The following is a 13,709-nucleotide window of genomic DNA, read 5'->3' on the forward strand; positions in this document are numbered from 1 at the left end:
AGCGACTTGCCGAAGGTCACACAGCAAGTAATTGGCAGAGTTGAGATTAGAACCCAGGTCTTTCTGACTCCCAGGTATGTGCTCGATCCACTAGGCCATGCTGCTTCACAGTGCCAAATTAGCGGCCCAGGAGGTGAAGCGTTACTCGGCATGGGGCACCTGGGGATCCCCGGCACCCCAGAAGGTTGAAACCTCGGCCTGCCTTCCCTCTGAGCTTGCCCACCCCCGGTGTCTGCTGCCTGGTAGTTAGCAAGGGCACCACTGCCTCACCTCTGGGTGCCTCCGGGTAAGGGGGCGGCCACTGCCAACCTCAATACCCGCTTCTGTCCCCGGCCCCCGCAGACCCTGTCACGGGATGAACCCCGGGCCCAGCGCCCTCTCGGCTGCAGCCTGGCTTCCCACGCCCAGGGAAGGCCCCGTGGGCGGCTCGTGCCATCACCTGTTCCCCGAGCAGTGCCCCAACTCCCCCCTGCCTAGTCGAAAACAGGATGCCGGGCTCCGTTCACCCAAAGCTTCCTGCCTTGGGGGCACGTGGGTGGCTGAAATCCCGCCTCTCTGCAGGGGACCAGGGTTTTGGGGCTTACTGAGAGCTTTTTCTCTCATTGTCTCATTCAGACCATTTTCCTCCCATCCCTGATCTGCTGCGAGTGGCAGCAATCACAATAATAACCCTGGCGGAGGCTGAGGGTTGCAGAGGTAGGAGCGTTACAAGCTGCCTGTGAGCCACACTGCCAGGATAGCTCTGTCCTGACTTCTGGTACCCACCTTTCCCTCCTCCCCACACTCGCTTCCTCCTCCGCTTTTGGCCTGGGATTCCTTGTCAGGGAAGAGTCCCCCTCTCCCATTCCAGGAGCTCTTCTTGAGCAGAGATGAGAGCAGAGGAACAGCTTGGCCAAGTGGAAAGAGTCCGCACTAGGGAATCGGAAGATCTGGGTTCTAGCCCTGGCTTCACCCCCTTTCTGCTGTGTGACCTTGGACAAGTCACTTAACTTCTCTGGGCCTCAGTTTCCTCATTTGTAAAATGGGAACTAAGTCCTGGTCTTGTGTCCCCCTTAGACTGTGAGTCCCATGTAAACAAGGGCTGTATCTGATCTGATTGTATTTGTTTCTATGACAGCGCCTAGCACAATGCTTGCTCTCTAATAATGATAATAATATGCGTTAAGTCCTTACGCGGTGCCAAGCGTGTACTGAGAACTGGGGTAGATAAAAATTTATCAGGTTGGACCCAGTTCCTATCCCTCACTGGGTTCACGGTCTAAGTAGGAGGGAGACCAGCGATTGAATCCCCATTATACAGTTGAGGCAACTGAGGCCCAGAGAAATGAAGTGACTTGCCCAAGGTCACACATCAGACAAGTTGCAGCCAGAATTAGAACTCAGGTTTTCCAACTCTCAGACCCAGGTCATTCCTCTATGGTACTCTGCTTCCCTAGTAAGCACTTAATAAGCACTTGGGAAGCAGCGTGGCTCAGCTGAAAGAGCCCGGGCTTTGGAGTCAGAGTTCATGGGTTCAAACCCCGGCTCCGCCAGCTGTCAGCTGTCTGACTCTGGGCAAGTCACTTCACTTCTCTGTGCCTCAGTTCCCTTGAAAATGGGGATTAAGACTGTGAGCCCCCCGAGGGACAACCTGATCACCTTGTACCTCCCCAGTGCTTAGAACAGTGCTTTGCACATAGTAAGTGCTTAATAAATGCCATTATTATTATTATTATTATCACCATTTTTTAATGTGCAGAACAGGTACTGAATCCCCATTTTGCAATCAGTCATCTATAATGACCACTTACTGTGTGCAGACCACTGAACTAAGCACTTGGGAGAGTACAATATAACAGAATTAACTGACAAGTTCCCTGCCCATGATGAGCTGCAGATAAAGGAACTGAGGCACAGAGAAGTTAAGTGATTTGCTCAAGGTCAAAGAGCAGGTAAGTGATGGAGCTGAGATTAGAACTCAGGTCCCTCTGATGCCCAGGCCTGTGCCCTTTCCACTGGGCCATACTGCTTCTTAATAATTATTATTATTATTATTGAGCAGGGTACCCCAAGGACAGCTCAGTTTAGACACATTTGACTCATTTGAGTTGTAGCCCAGAATGTTAATCTTGTCGCCCTGCGGCAAGGGCTAGGTGAGTGAGACAGTTTGCTGCGTGCCCTCTCTCTCCCCCCATCATCATCATCATCATCAATCGTATTTATTGAGCGCTTACTGTGAGCAGAGCACTGTACTAAGCGCTTGGGAAGTACAAGTTGGCAACATATAGAGACAGTTCCTAACCAACAGTGGGCTCACAGTCTAAAAAGTGGGCTCACAGTCTAATCCATCCCCGCTGACTCTCCCTGTCTCCATCGTCTCAGCGCTGCCCCGTCTTTGTCTCCGGAGCCTCACCAATGTCTCTCGGGCCTAGTAGATAAGCGAACAGGCCTGGGAACCAGGCCTGGATTCTAATCCCACCTCCGCCAGTTGTCTGCTGTGAGACCTTGGGCAAGTCACTTCACTTTTCTGGGCCTCGGTTTCCTCATCTGTAAAACGGGGATTAAGACCGTGAGCCCCAGGTGGGACAGAGACTGTGTTCGACCTGATTATCTTGTCTCTACCCCAGGGCCAGAACAGTGCTTGACGCCTATTAAGCGCTTAACAAATTCCATCATCATCATCATTATTATTGTTATTATTATTCAGGGTTTTGGAAAGCCACGTGCCCGTCCTCGTGCTCCAGCCCGCTTCTCGCCTTTGTCAATTCCAAGAGTGGAGACAACCAAGGAGTCAAATTCCTCCGCAAGTTCAAACAGTTCCTCAACCCGGCACAAGTCTTCGACCTGATGAATGGGGGGCCTCACCTTGGGTAAGCCGGGAGGGTCGGGGAGAGGGGTGAAGGCAGGCTGGCCCCTCAGTGAGTCATCTCCTGTGGCCTAGGGAGAAATGCAGGATCCGCTAGATTGTCAGCTCCTTGAGCTTCAAGCGCTTAGTACAGTGCTCTGCACACAGTAAGTGCTCAATAATTGAATGAGAGCGGGGATCGTATCTTGGCCTTGCGGAGAAGCAGTATGGCCTAGCAGATAGAGCACGCGCCTGGGTGTCAGAAAGACCTGGGTTCTAATCCTAGCTCTGTCACTTGTTTGCTGCGAGACTCTTCCCCCGTTCAAAGCCCTACTGAACGCTCACCTCCTCCAAGAGGCCTTCCCAGATGAAGCCCCCCTTTTAATAATAATAATAATGGCATTTGTTAAGCGCTTACTATGTGCAAAGCACTCTTCTAAGCGCTGGGGAGGTAACAAGGTGATCAGGTTGTCCCACAGGGGGCTACAGTCTTAATTCCCATTTTACAGATGAGGTAACTGAGGCACAGAGAAGTTAAGTAACTTGCCCAAAGTCACCCAGCTGACAATTGGCGGAGCCAGGATTTGAACCCATGACCTCTGACTCCAAAGCCCGGGCTCTTTCCACCTTTTCCTCGGCTCCCCCTCCCTTCTGCGTCACCTCGACTTGCTCCCTTTTCTCTTCCCCACCTCTACCTGCCCCACAGCACTTATGTATATATGCATATATCCATAATTCTATTTATTTATATTGATGCCTGTTTACTTGTTTTGATGTGTATATATCTATAATTCTATTTATATTGATGCTTCTTTACTTGTTTTGATGTCTCCCCCCTTCTAGACTGTAAGCCCGGTATGGGCAGGGATTATCTCTATTGCTGAATTGTACTTTCCAAGCGCTTAGTACATTGCTCTACATTCAGTAAGCGCTCAATAAATATGATTGAATGAATGAATGTTACCTCATCTGTAAAATGGGGATTAATACTGTGAGCCCCATGTGGGACAGGAGCTGTATCAAATACAATTTGCTGGTATCCACCCCAGCGCTTGGTACAGTGCTGAAACATAGTAAGCGCCTAACAATTACCACACTTATTATGAACTCTGTCGTTCTCTACCAAGCGTGTCGTACAGTGCTCTGCTCCCAGTAAGAGCTCAGTCAATGCCATTGATTGAGTGATTGGTTGATAAAGGGAAGCATATACATATGTATATACCTATATATATGTATATATGTTTGTACATATTTATTACTCTATTTATTTTACTTGTACATATCTATCCTATTTATTTTATTTTGTTAGTATGTTTGGTTTTGTTCTCTGTCTTCCCTCTTTTAGACTGTGAGCCCACTGTTGGGTAGGGACTGTCTCTGTATGTTGCCAATTTGTACTTCCCAAGCGCTTTGTACAGTGCTCTGCACATAGTAAGCGCTCAATAAATACGATTGATGATGATGATGATGATGAGACATTAACGGCAAACTAGAGCAAACCGGAAGACATCTTTTTCTCTCTCCCGTCTGCCAGGCTCCGGCTGTTCCAGAAGTTCTCCACGTTCCGGATCCTCGTCTGCGGTGGAGACGGCAGCGTGGGCTGGGTTTTATCTGAAATTGATAACCTGGGGCTCCACAAACAGGTGGGTGTCAGTCCAGAGGGCCTTGTTGAGAAGCAGCGGGGCTTAGCGGAAGGAGCACGGGCTTGGGAGTCGGAGGTCTTGGGTTCTAATCCTGCTCTGCCACCTGTCAGCTGTGTGACTTTGGGCAAGTCACTCCTTTGTGCCTGTTATCTCATCTGTAAAATGGGGATTAAGACTGTGAGACCCATATGGGACAACCTAATTACCTCGTATGTACCCCAGCGCTTAGAACGGTGCTTCGCACATAGCGCTTAGCAAATACCAACATTATTATTATTATTGTTATTATGTCAGGGAAAAACCCACTGAGAAAGAGAGCAGCCAGAAGAAGCAGACCCTCTAGGAATGGAAGGTCACACCCGCAGAAAAGAATCATACCCTCTCCAGAAGCAGTGCAGTCTAGTGGGAAGAGCTTGAGCCTGGGAGGCAGAGGACCTGGGTTCGAATTCCAACTCTGCCAATTGCTTGTTGGATCACCTTGGACAAGTCGCTTGACTTGAGAAGCAGAATTGCCTAGTGGCTAGAGCACCGACCTGGGAATCAGAAGGACCCGAGTTCTAATCCCAGCTCTGCCACTTGTCTGCTGTGTGACCTTGGGCAAGTCACTTCTCTGAAGCTCAGTTCCCTCATCTGTAAAATTGGGATTGAGAGTGTGAGCCCCATGTGGGAAGGGGACTATGTCCAACCCAATTTGCTTGTATAGTAATAATAATAATTATGGTATTTAAGTGCTTATTATGTGCCAAGCACTGTTCTAAGCACTGAGGTAGATATAAGGTAATCAGGTTGTCCCACGTGAGGCTCACAGTCTTAATCCCCATTTTACAGATGAGGTAACTGAGGCCCAGAGAAGCTAAGTGACTTGCCCAAAGTCACGCAGCGGACAAGTGGTGGAGCCGGGATTAGAACCCATGACCTCTGACTCCCAAGCCCATGCTCTTTCCACTAAGCCATGCTGCTTCAGTGTCTGGCACATAGTAAGTGCTTAACAAATACCACAGTTATAATAATTGTAATTATTATTATCATCATCTGTGCCTCAATTTCCTCAACTGTAAAATGGGGATTCAATACCTGTTCTCCTACTTACTTAGACTGAGCCCCATGTGAGACAGGGTCTGTGTCTCCATCCTGATTAACTTGTATCTACCCCAGCGCTTAGAACAGTGCTTGACCCATAATAAGCACTTAACAAAAGCCATAATAAAAATAAAATTCCAAACGAGCCAACTGGAATAAGAAATAACAATCTTGGGAGAAACGCCTGACCCAAGGGTGAAAATAGAGCCCGTCCTGGCTGCTCTGAAGTCCCTTGGATTTCAGAATTTTCCAATTTCAGGCAAGTTTGGGCTCAGACAACACTGGGGGATTTCTGACCCAGGTCCCGGGACCTAACTCTGTCAGAAGGCGGGGATTTCTAGCATCCGTGGTGGTGGGGAGGGGGAATCCAGGAATCAGAGCGACAATCAGAAGGTTGGCAGTGCCCGGCTCTCCCCCATCACCAACTTCGCTGCCTCGCTTTGGCTGCATTGCCATTTGGCAGCGTATTGGCTTCGTCATCTGTAACGCAGGAAAAATATTTGCCTCCTGCCTACCTACGATTAAAGCAGGTGGGCAGATTAAATGATAAATCCCACTCGCCTGGCCCAGGCACTTGGCTGAGCGGTGGAGCCAAGAGAAGGGTTTAAGCACCTTGCGGGCAATGGCCATTATTAGTCAATCAGTCAATAGTATTTATTGAGCACTTATGGTGTGTGGAGCACTGTACTAAGCATGGGCCTCACAGTCAAAGGAACCGGGTTCTAACTGCTGTGTGACCTTGGGCAAGTCACTTTGATTTCTCTGTTTCCTCATCTGTAAAATGGGGATGTAATTAGCTGTTCTCCCTCCTACTTACACGGTGATCTCCATGTGTACTAGGGACTGTGTCCAACCTGACACGTAGTAATAATAATAATAATAATGGCATTTGTTAAGCACTTACTATGTGCACTGTTCTAAGCGCTGGGGAGGATACAAGGTGATCAGGTTGTCCCACGTGGGGCTCACAGTCTTAATCCCCATTTTACAGATGAGGGAACTGAGGTCCAGAGAAGTTAAGTGACTTGCCCAAGGTCACACAGTTGGCGGAGCCGGGATTTGAACCCATGACTTGACTCCCAAGCCCTTGCTCTTTCCATTGAGCCATGCTGCTTCACAAAGTGCTTAACAAATGCAACCCCAGCTGTGTGAGGTGAGGGAGGGTAGGGTTGGTGTGGGAAAGCCCTGGCTGTGCGAGATCGGGGGGAGCGCAGGATTGGCATCTGGGATCCTTGGCTGTGTGAGATGGAGGTGAGGCGTTTATCCAAGAGATCTATAATACTCCACGGCAGGCAGGCATGAAGCCAGTGAGACCGAGCTCTTTGAGGGAGAGTGTGAGTTGAGAAGCTGACCTCCTGATACCCTGAATGGAAACCAACCCTTGATCTCCCTGAGAACTCTCTCACTGCCCTCCTCTGCCCTTTTCAGAGTCAGAAGACCCTCCTTTCCACTGATATTCTCCGCAAAAGCCAACACCCAGGAGGTGGTTTCTGAAAGACAGATACAGGGGCAGAGGGTGAGCTGGAGGCAGCCCTCCTCCGTGGAGTGAATTGATAAATTCTCTGGACTCTCAAATTCCTTAGGCTTTGAGCCCCCTGTGGTACAAGAACTGTTTAATTTGCCACTCTGTCCCAACGCATGGCATGTTGAAGCAGCTTGGCCTGGTGGAAAGAGCACGGGCCTGAGTGTCCGAGAACGTGGGTTCTAATCCCAGGTCTGCTGAGTGACCTTGGGTAAATCACATAACTTCTCTGTGCTTCAGTTGCCTCATCTATAAAATGGGGATTAAGACCGTTATCCCCACGTGGGACAGGGACTGTGTCTGACCTATCTACCTTGTAATAATAATAATAATAATGGCATTTATTAAGTGCTTACTATGTGCAAAGCACTTTTCTAAATGCTGGGGAGGTTACAAGGTGATCAGGTTGTCCCACGGTGGGCTCACAGTCTTCATCCCCATTTGCCAGATGAGGGAACTGAGGCCCAGAGAAGTGAAGTGACTTGCCCAAAGTCACACAGCTGACAATTGGCGGAGCTGGGATTCGAACCCATGACCTCTGACTCCAAAGCCCGTGCTCTTTCCACTGAGCCACGCTGCTTCTACCCCAGAGCTTAGAACAGTGCTTGGCACCTAGTAACCGCTTAACAGATACCACAATTATTATTATTGTAATTACTATTATGTGAAAGAACCTTGTCCTGAGAGTCAGAGGACCTGGCTTCTAATCCCAGCTCCGCCTCCTGTCTGACCTTGAACAGGTCAATTAACTTCCTGTGACTCAGCTTCCTCATCTGTAGAAAGGGGAATTAATACCTGTTCTGTCCCCCTCTTAGATTTTGAGTCACCTTTGGGGCAGGGACTCCCAGTTTTTATCTACCCCAGTGCTCAGGACAGTGCTTGGCACCTCATAGTGGCCCCGAACAAACTCCAGAAGTATTATCATCATCATCATCACCACCACCATCTGGGTGGGCTAATGTGTGATTCTCTCCTGCTTGCAGTGTCAACTGGGGGTCCTGCCCCTGGGCACCGGCAATGACCTGGCCAGGGTCCTGGGCTGGGGGAGCCTCTGTGATGACGATGCCCAGCTCCTGCAGATCCTCGAGAAGTTGGAACGGGCCACCACCAAAATGCTGGACAGGTGAGCGGTATGGCCAGGCCTGGGAATCTGAGGCGGCTGAATTGCCCCCGCCCGATCTCCATCCCCTTCACCCCGCAAAGCCAAGGAGACCCCCCAACTTTGCCAGGCTGCTGCTGCTTCTGCTGCTGCACTGTGGCTTACTGGTTAGAGCTCGAGCTTAGGAGCCAGAAGGGCCTGGATGCTAATTCCGGCTCTGCCACTTGTCTGCTGTGTGACCTTGGGTGTGTCACTGAACTTCTCTGGGCTTCAGTTGTCTCATCTGTAAAATGGGGATTAGATGAGTCCCATGTGGGACAGGAACTGTGCCTAAACCAATTTGCTTGTATCCACTGCAGCGGTTAGTACAGTGCTTGGAACATAATAAGTACTTAACATGTCACGGTTATTATCATCATTATCATTAGGGTGAAAGGAAGGGCACCACAGCCCCAAGGCAGACTTCTGCTTACCTTCTCAGAGGGGGAAATTGTTAATAATAATAACAATGGTATTTAAGTGCTTACTATGTACCAAGCAGGATTCTAAGCACTGGGATAGGTAGAAGGGGTAATCAGGTTGCCCACGTGGGGCTCACAGTCTTAATCCCCATTTTACAGAGGAGGTAACTGAGGTGCAGAGAAGTTAAGAGATTTGCCCAAGGTCACACAGCAGACAAGTGGCTGGATTGGAACCCACGTCCTCCGATTCGTAAGCCCGTGGTTTTGCCACTAGGCCATGCTGCTACTCAGGAGCGAAGGGTTCCTTCAGTACTGTCTTTCTAGCTTCTCCCGTCTTGCCAGTCTCTGCCATGAATGGCCTCGTGCAAAGAATACAGACTTAAGAGTCAGAGGACCTGGGTTCTAATCCCACCCCTGCCACCTTTCTGCCGTGATCTTGGGCACGTCGCTTAACTTCTCTGTGCCTCAGTTACCTCATCTGTAAAATGGGAATGAAAGCTTGAGCCCCATTTGGGGCATGATCAGCTTGTATCTGCCCCAGTGATTAGAACAGTGCCTGGCACAAAGTAACAAACTAACAAATGCCACAATAAAAAAGTATTCTCTAACCACAGCCCATCTCATCCTAATAGAACCAAATCATCGCTCCTCCAGACCCCCTGGGAATAGAGAGAAATCTGCCAGGTTCCTGGGGAGAGATGTTTTCTGGGTCTTTGAGATGGTGATGATGACTTTGACCCTTAAATTGGCGGTGGATGGTAGTGAGAGGGGATGGAGAGGGAATGGGGGATGAGTGAATGGCTGATTGTGGAGGTGGTCTTTTAGAGACATTCATGCCCCTTCTGCTTCTGCTGTGGGTGGAGGGGGCGCTGGCTCAGTTTGGGTCTTTGGTGGGGGAGAGATGGAGCTGGGGAGAACTCTGCGAGACAAATCACTTGCCTCTATCGGGGTCTCTGCCCTCACCCTCCCCAGATCCATGAAAGCCCTGGGGACTATTGCCACTCTCCCAGTCAAGATTTGATCCAGGTGGACAACAGCTCCGAGGGAGTCAGGCAATCAATATATTCATCTGTGGTATTTATCGAGTGCTCCTGTGTGTAGCTCTAGTCTGTGAGCCCACTGGTAGGGACCGTCTGTATATGTTGCCAACTTGTACTTCCCAAGTGCTTGATACAGTGCTCTGCACACAGTAAGCGCTCAATGAATACGAATGAATGAATGAATGCAGAGCACTGTACTGAACGCTTGAACGTGCCTTGCGGATCCTTACAGGCGGATGGTCCTGTCTCACTCTTTGGGGTGTCGATGCCCCAAGGGAAAGCGTCCACTCTCCCCGGCCTTTATGCCCAGTGTGGGCACCTGGGCTCGAGACACAGTAGCGGTCATGAATGCCATCATTGGCTTTCCTCTAGACTGTAAACTCTTTGTGGGCATGCAATGTGTCTGTTTATTGTTATATTGTACTCTCCCAAGCGCTTAGTACACTGCTCTGTATATGGTAAGTGCTCAATAAATACGATTGAATGAGTGAATTTCCTCCAGGTGGAGTGTGATGACCTATGAGTCACCGAAACAATCGCCCCCACCCATCAAAGAGGAGGAGAATGGAGATTCCAACCCACAGGTAGGTCGCCTCCTGACTGAACCCCTCAAATCCCTCCTTCTCTGAGAAGGGAAGGAAGAAGGGGAGGAGTCCAGAGAGTGGAGGAAGGAGCTTTCAGGTCCAAGAGGTGCCAGGTGGGAAGCAGTGTGGCCTAGTGGGAAGACCATGGGCCTAGGAGTCGGAGGACCTGGGTTCTAAACCCAGCTCCGCCACTTATTTGCTGTGTCTCAATTCCCTCATCTGCAAAATGGGGATTCAATGTCTGTTCTCCCTCCTACTTAAACTGGGAATCCTATGTAGGACCAGATTAACTTGTATCTGCCCCCGCACTTAATGCTGTACTTGGCAGATAGTTAGCACTTAACAAATATTATCATTATTATGATGATTACTATTATTGTTATTATCATTATTATTATCATACCTATTCTCCCTCCTACTTAGACTGTGAGCCCCATGTGAGACAGTGTTTAGTGTTTGGCACATAGTAGTAGTAAGGACTTAACAACACCATTATTATGATGATTATTATTATTATACCTGTTCTCCCTCCTACTTAGACTTGTCAGCCCCATTGTGGGACACAGGTGTCCAACCTGATTATCTTGTCTCTACCCCAGAGCTTAGAACAGTGCTTGGCATAAAGTAAGCGCTTAACAAAAACTGCAATTATTTGGCCAAATTAAAAGCCCAGTTTGCTAGCCAGCTGAGAGGTCTGAGAAAGAGGAAGAAAGGCTCAGAGGGTGGAAGTGTGGACTTTAGTGAAAGCTCAAAAGTGTCCGGGAGACTGACACCTTTGATACTTGATTCCCAATCTTTCCTAAGCGAAACGAAGAGAAGAAACAGTTGGGGAGTGTGGAGGACCTGACCAAGGTCTCTGTGGAGAAGAAACAGGTGAGGGGGAGGCAGGGAAGGGGCAGCCCAGTGGGGAAGGGGAGGGAGACGGTGTCGAGGGGGCAGCCACGATGATGTCCACAGGAGCGTCCCCATCCCCGCTCTGTCCCTTCAGGTCCAGATGTCTCACTACGCCGACTCAGTGGCCTTCCACCTGGCCAAGATCCTGGAGTCAGATAAGCACTCGGTGGTGATCGCTTCGGCCAGGTCAGTCTCCCGGCTCTCCCGGCCTGTGCCCCCTTCCTCCCCCGCCATTTCCTGTCTCTGTCATCACCATCCACAATGGAGTCAAAGTCCCCGGGAAACTTGCGGATGGCTTAACAGGATGACCAGCGGCTCATAAAGCATTCCCACGCTGGGTGATTCATCCAAGGGCAGAGAGGGTGCGGGAGCAGCTCCGTGGGTCATACTTTCCACTTCCAATCAAATTCTTACTTGCCGAAGCCAGGTTTCTCTGAGGCCCAACCTCATTTCTTTTTGACTCTAGCCCAGTGGACCTCTACTAATTTGCCAGACTGAATTAAGTTTTGGGGATCAGATGCTGGAATTGTGGGGGCCGTCTGGGATTTAGGCTCCAACCTAATTTATTTTCCAGGAAGTGGGAGGATGGAGCGGGGTGCTGTGGAGGGGCTAGACATTCAGTGTGGAGAGCAGGGAGGGCAGACCACAGAGCCAGTCCTGCTGGACTCTGGATTCTGCCTAGAGACAGGAGTGGTGGGTGAAGAGAAAACTGAATAACAGAAACCTGAACTTGGGCTTGAGCCTAAGGAGTTTGGGATCCAGATTTAGAGGAGAGAAGGGGCCCAAGGATGTTAATTTCCCTGAATGGAATTTTCCTGGAATTCAGGCCCAAGGAAATTAGGGCTGGCTTGGGAAAAAGCGTCATGGTGACCAGCACAAGGAATCCGGTGTGATGGACGGGAGCACCAAGGATCGGGTGGGTGGGAGCATTTAGTCTCTTGTGTGTGATTTTTCCCTCCTTAGGCCCCAGCATTTGACATTGCCACTCATGAGGTTGGCAAGGCTGGAGAGGGCCAGCCCTGGGTACGGTCTCAGGCCCGAGGGCTTCTCTCTTCATCACCCTTCCGTAGGTTTCTTTGCGGGACGGTGAACGACTTCGTGGCAGAAGTCGGCAAAGCCTACGAAAGGGCCACGGAGAACAAGCAGGAGGCCGAGGCGATGGCCAGGAAAGTAAGTCTCTCTACGTTCCCCGTTCTCACCTGGTTGTGTGAACCTGGCACCCCCACGTCGGGCAGAGGAGAGAAGCGGTGGCTCCACAGGAGGTGGGGTGTCTCCACCCCTGGAGGTTGCAGAACTAGTGGCGTGCTCATTCCACCCATGGTCACCAAGAGAGAAGTGAGTCAGAGGCTCTCTCCAGACCCCACCGGCATCTGATTTCCCCTGGACAGAAGGTCCCTGGATTCCTATCCTGTTGTGGGACTCTCCACCTCCTCCAGAGAGGCAGTGTGGCCTATTGGAGAGGCACAGGACAGGAAGTCAGAGGAAGTGGGTTCTAATTCCGGCTCTTCCACTTGCCTGCTGAGTGATCTTGAGCACATCACTCATTTAACTTCTCTGGGCTTCAGCCTACTAATCTTTAAAATGGAGATTAAATACCTGTCCTCTCTCCCACTCAGACTGAGGGTCCCATCATCATCAATGGTTTTACTGAGTGCTTACTATGTGCAGAGCACTGTAATAAGCACTTGGAGGAGTATAGTACAACCTATATAATAATAATAATGGCATTTGTTAAGTGCTTACAATGTGCAAAGCACTATTCTAAGCTCTGGGGGGGGGAAACAAGGTGATCAGGTTGTCCCATGGGCTCCCAGTCTTAATTCCCATTTTACAGATGAGGAAACTGAGGCTCAGAGAAGTTAAGTGACTTGCCCAAGATCACACAGCAGACATGTGGCGGAGCTGGAATAAGAACCCATGACCTCTGACTCCAAAGCCCGGGCTCTTTCCACTGAGCCACGCCGATATATGGGTCAGGGACTGGTTCCAATCTGATTATCTTGAATTGGCCCCAGTGCTTAGCACATAGTAAGAGTGTATTAAATGCCAGAATTATCATCCACCCTCTCTTGAAAAGCCCAAAGAAGAGGTTTTTCATTTCCATGAAATCAAAACTGGAAGGAACCACTCTAGACGTAAGCCTGTCATGGGCAGGGAACATTGTCTACCAGCTCTGTTGTATTGTACTCTCCCAAGCGCTTAGTATAGTGCTCTGCACGCAGTAAGTTCTCAATGAATATCAATCAACCAATTGTAGTTATTGAGCAATTACTGTGTGCAGAGAACCGTACTGTGTATACCAATATAACAGACATATTCCCTGCCCACAGCAAGCTTACAGCCTTAGAAGGGAATGAATACAGTTGATTGATTGAATGACTGACCACTCGCCGTCTTCTTGACCGAGCCCCTGCCTCCTCAAAGATGGGCAACTTAACCTTCCCAACAGAAAAATACCTTCCAGCATTGCCAAAGAGCTCGTCCACTTTCCTCTGCCCCGGTGACACCCTCGGTAAAGTCCTGGCCTGAAATATATTCAGTCCACTTTTCCGAAGCCTAGTA

At 49.7% G+C, this 13,709-nt stretch overlaps 1 protein-coding gene across 1 annotated transcript in view; it reads left to right on the top strand.

Annotated features, from left to right (window-relative positions):
* The window catches only part of DGKK (diacylglycerol kinase kappa), a 145,505-nt gene that overhangs the window by 88,324 nt on the left and 43,472 nt on the right, over positions 1 to 13,709 (top strand). The window contains exons 9-15 of the mRNA XM_038748152.1: positions 2,687 to 2,849; positions 4,359 to 4,467; positions 8,053 to 8,192; positions 10,172 to 10,253; positions 11,058 to 11,126; positions 11,242 to 11,333; positions 12,218 to 12,317. Coding sequence (XP_038604080.1) covers positions 2,687 to 2,849; positions 4,359 to 4,467; positions 8,053 to 8,192; positions 10,172 to 10,253; positions 11,058 to 11,126; positions 11,242 to 11,333; positions 12,218 to 12,317 — 755 coding nt within the window. The remainder of the gene's footprint in view (positions 1 to 2,686; positions 2,850 to 4,358; positions 4,468 to 8,052; positions 8,193 to 10,171; positions 10,254 to 11,057; positions 11,127 to 11,241; positions 11,334 to 12,217; positions 12,318 to 13,709) is intronic.

This window comes from Tachyglossus aculeatus, chromosome 6 (assembly GCF_015852505.1).
Source record: "Tachyglossus aculeatus isolate mTacAcu1 chromosome 6, mTacAcu1.pri, whole genome shotgun sequence".
Classification (NCBI taxonomy): Eukaryota; Metazoa; Chordata; class Mammalia; order Monotremata; family Tachyglossidae; genus Tachyglossus; species Tachyglossus aculeatus.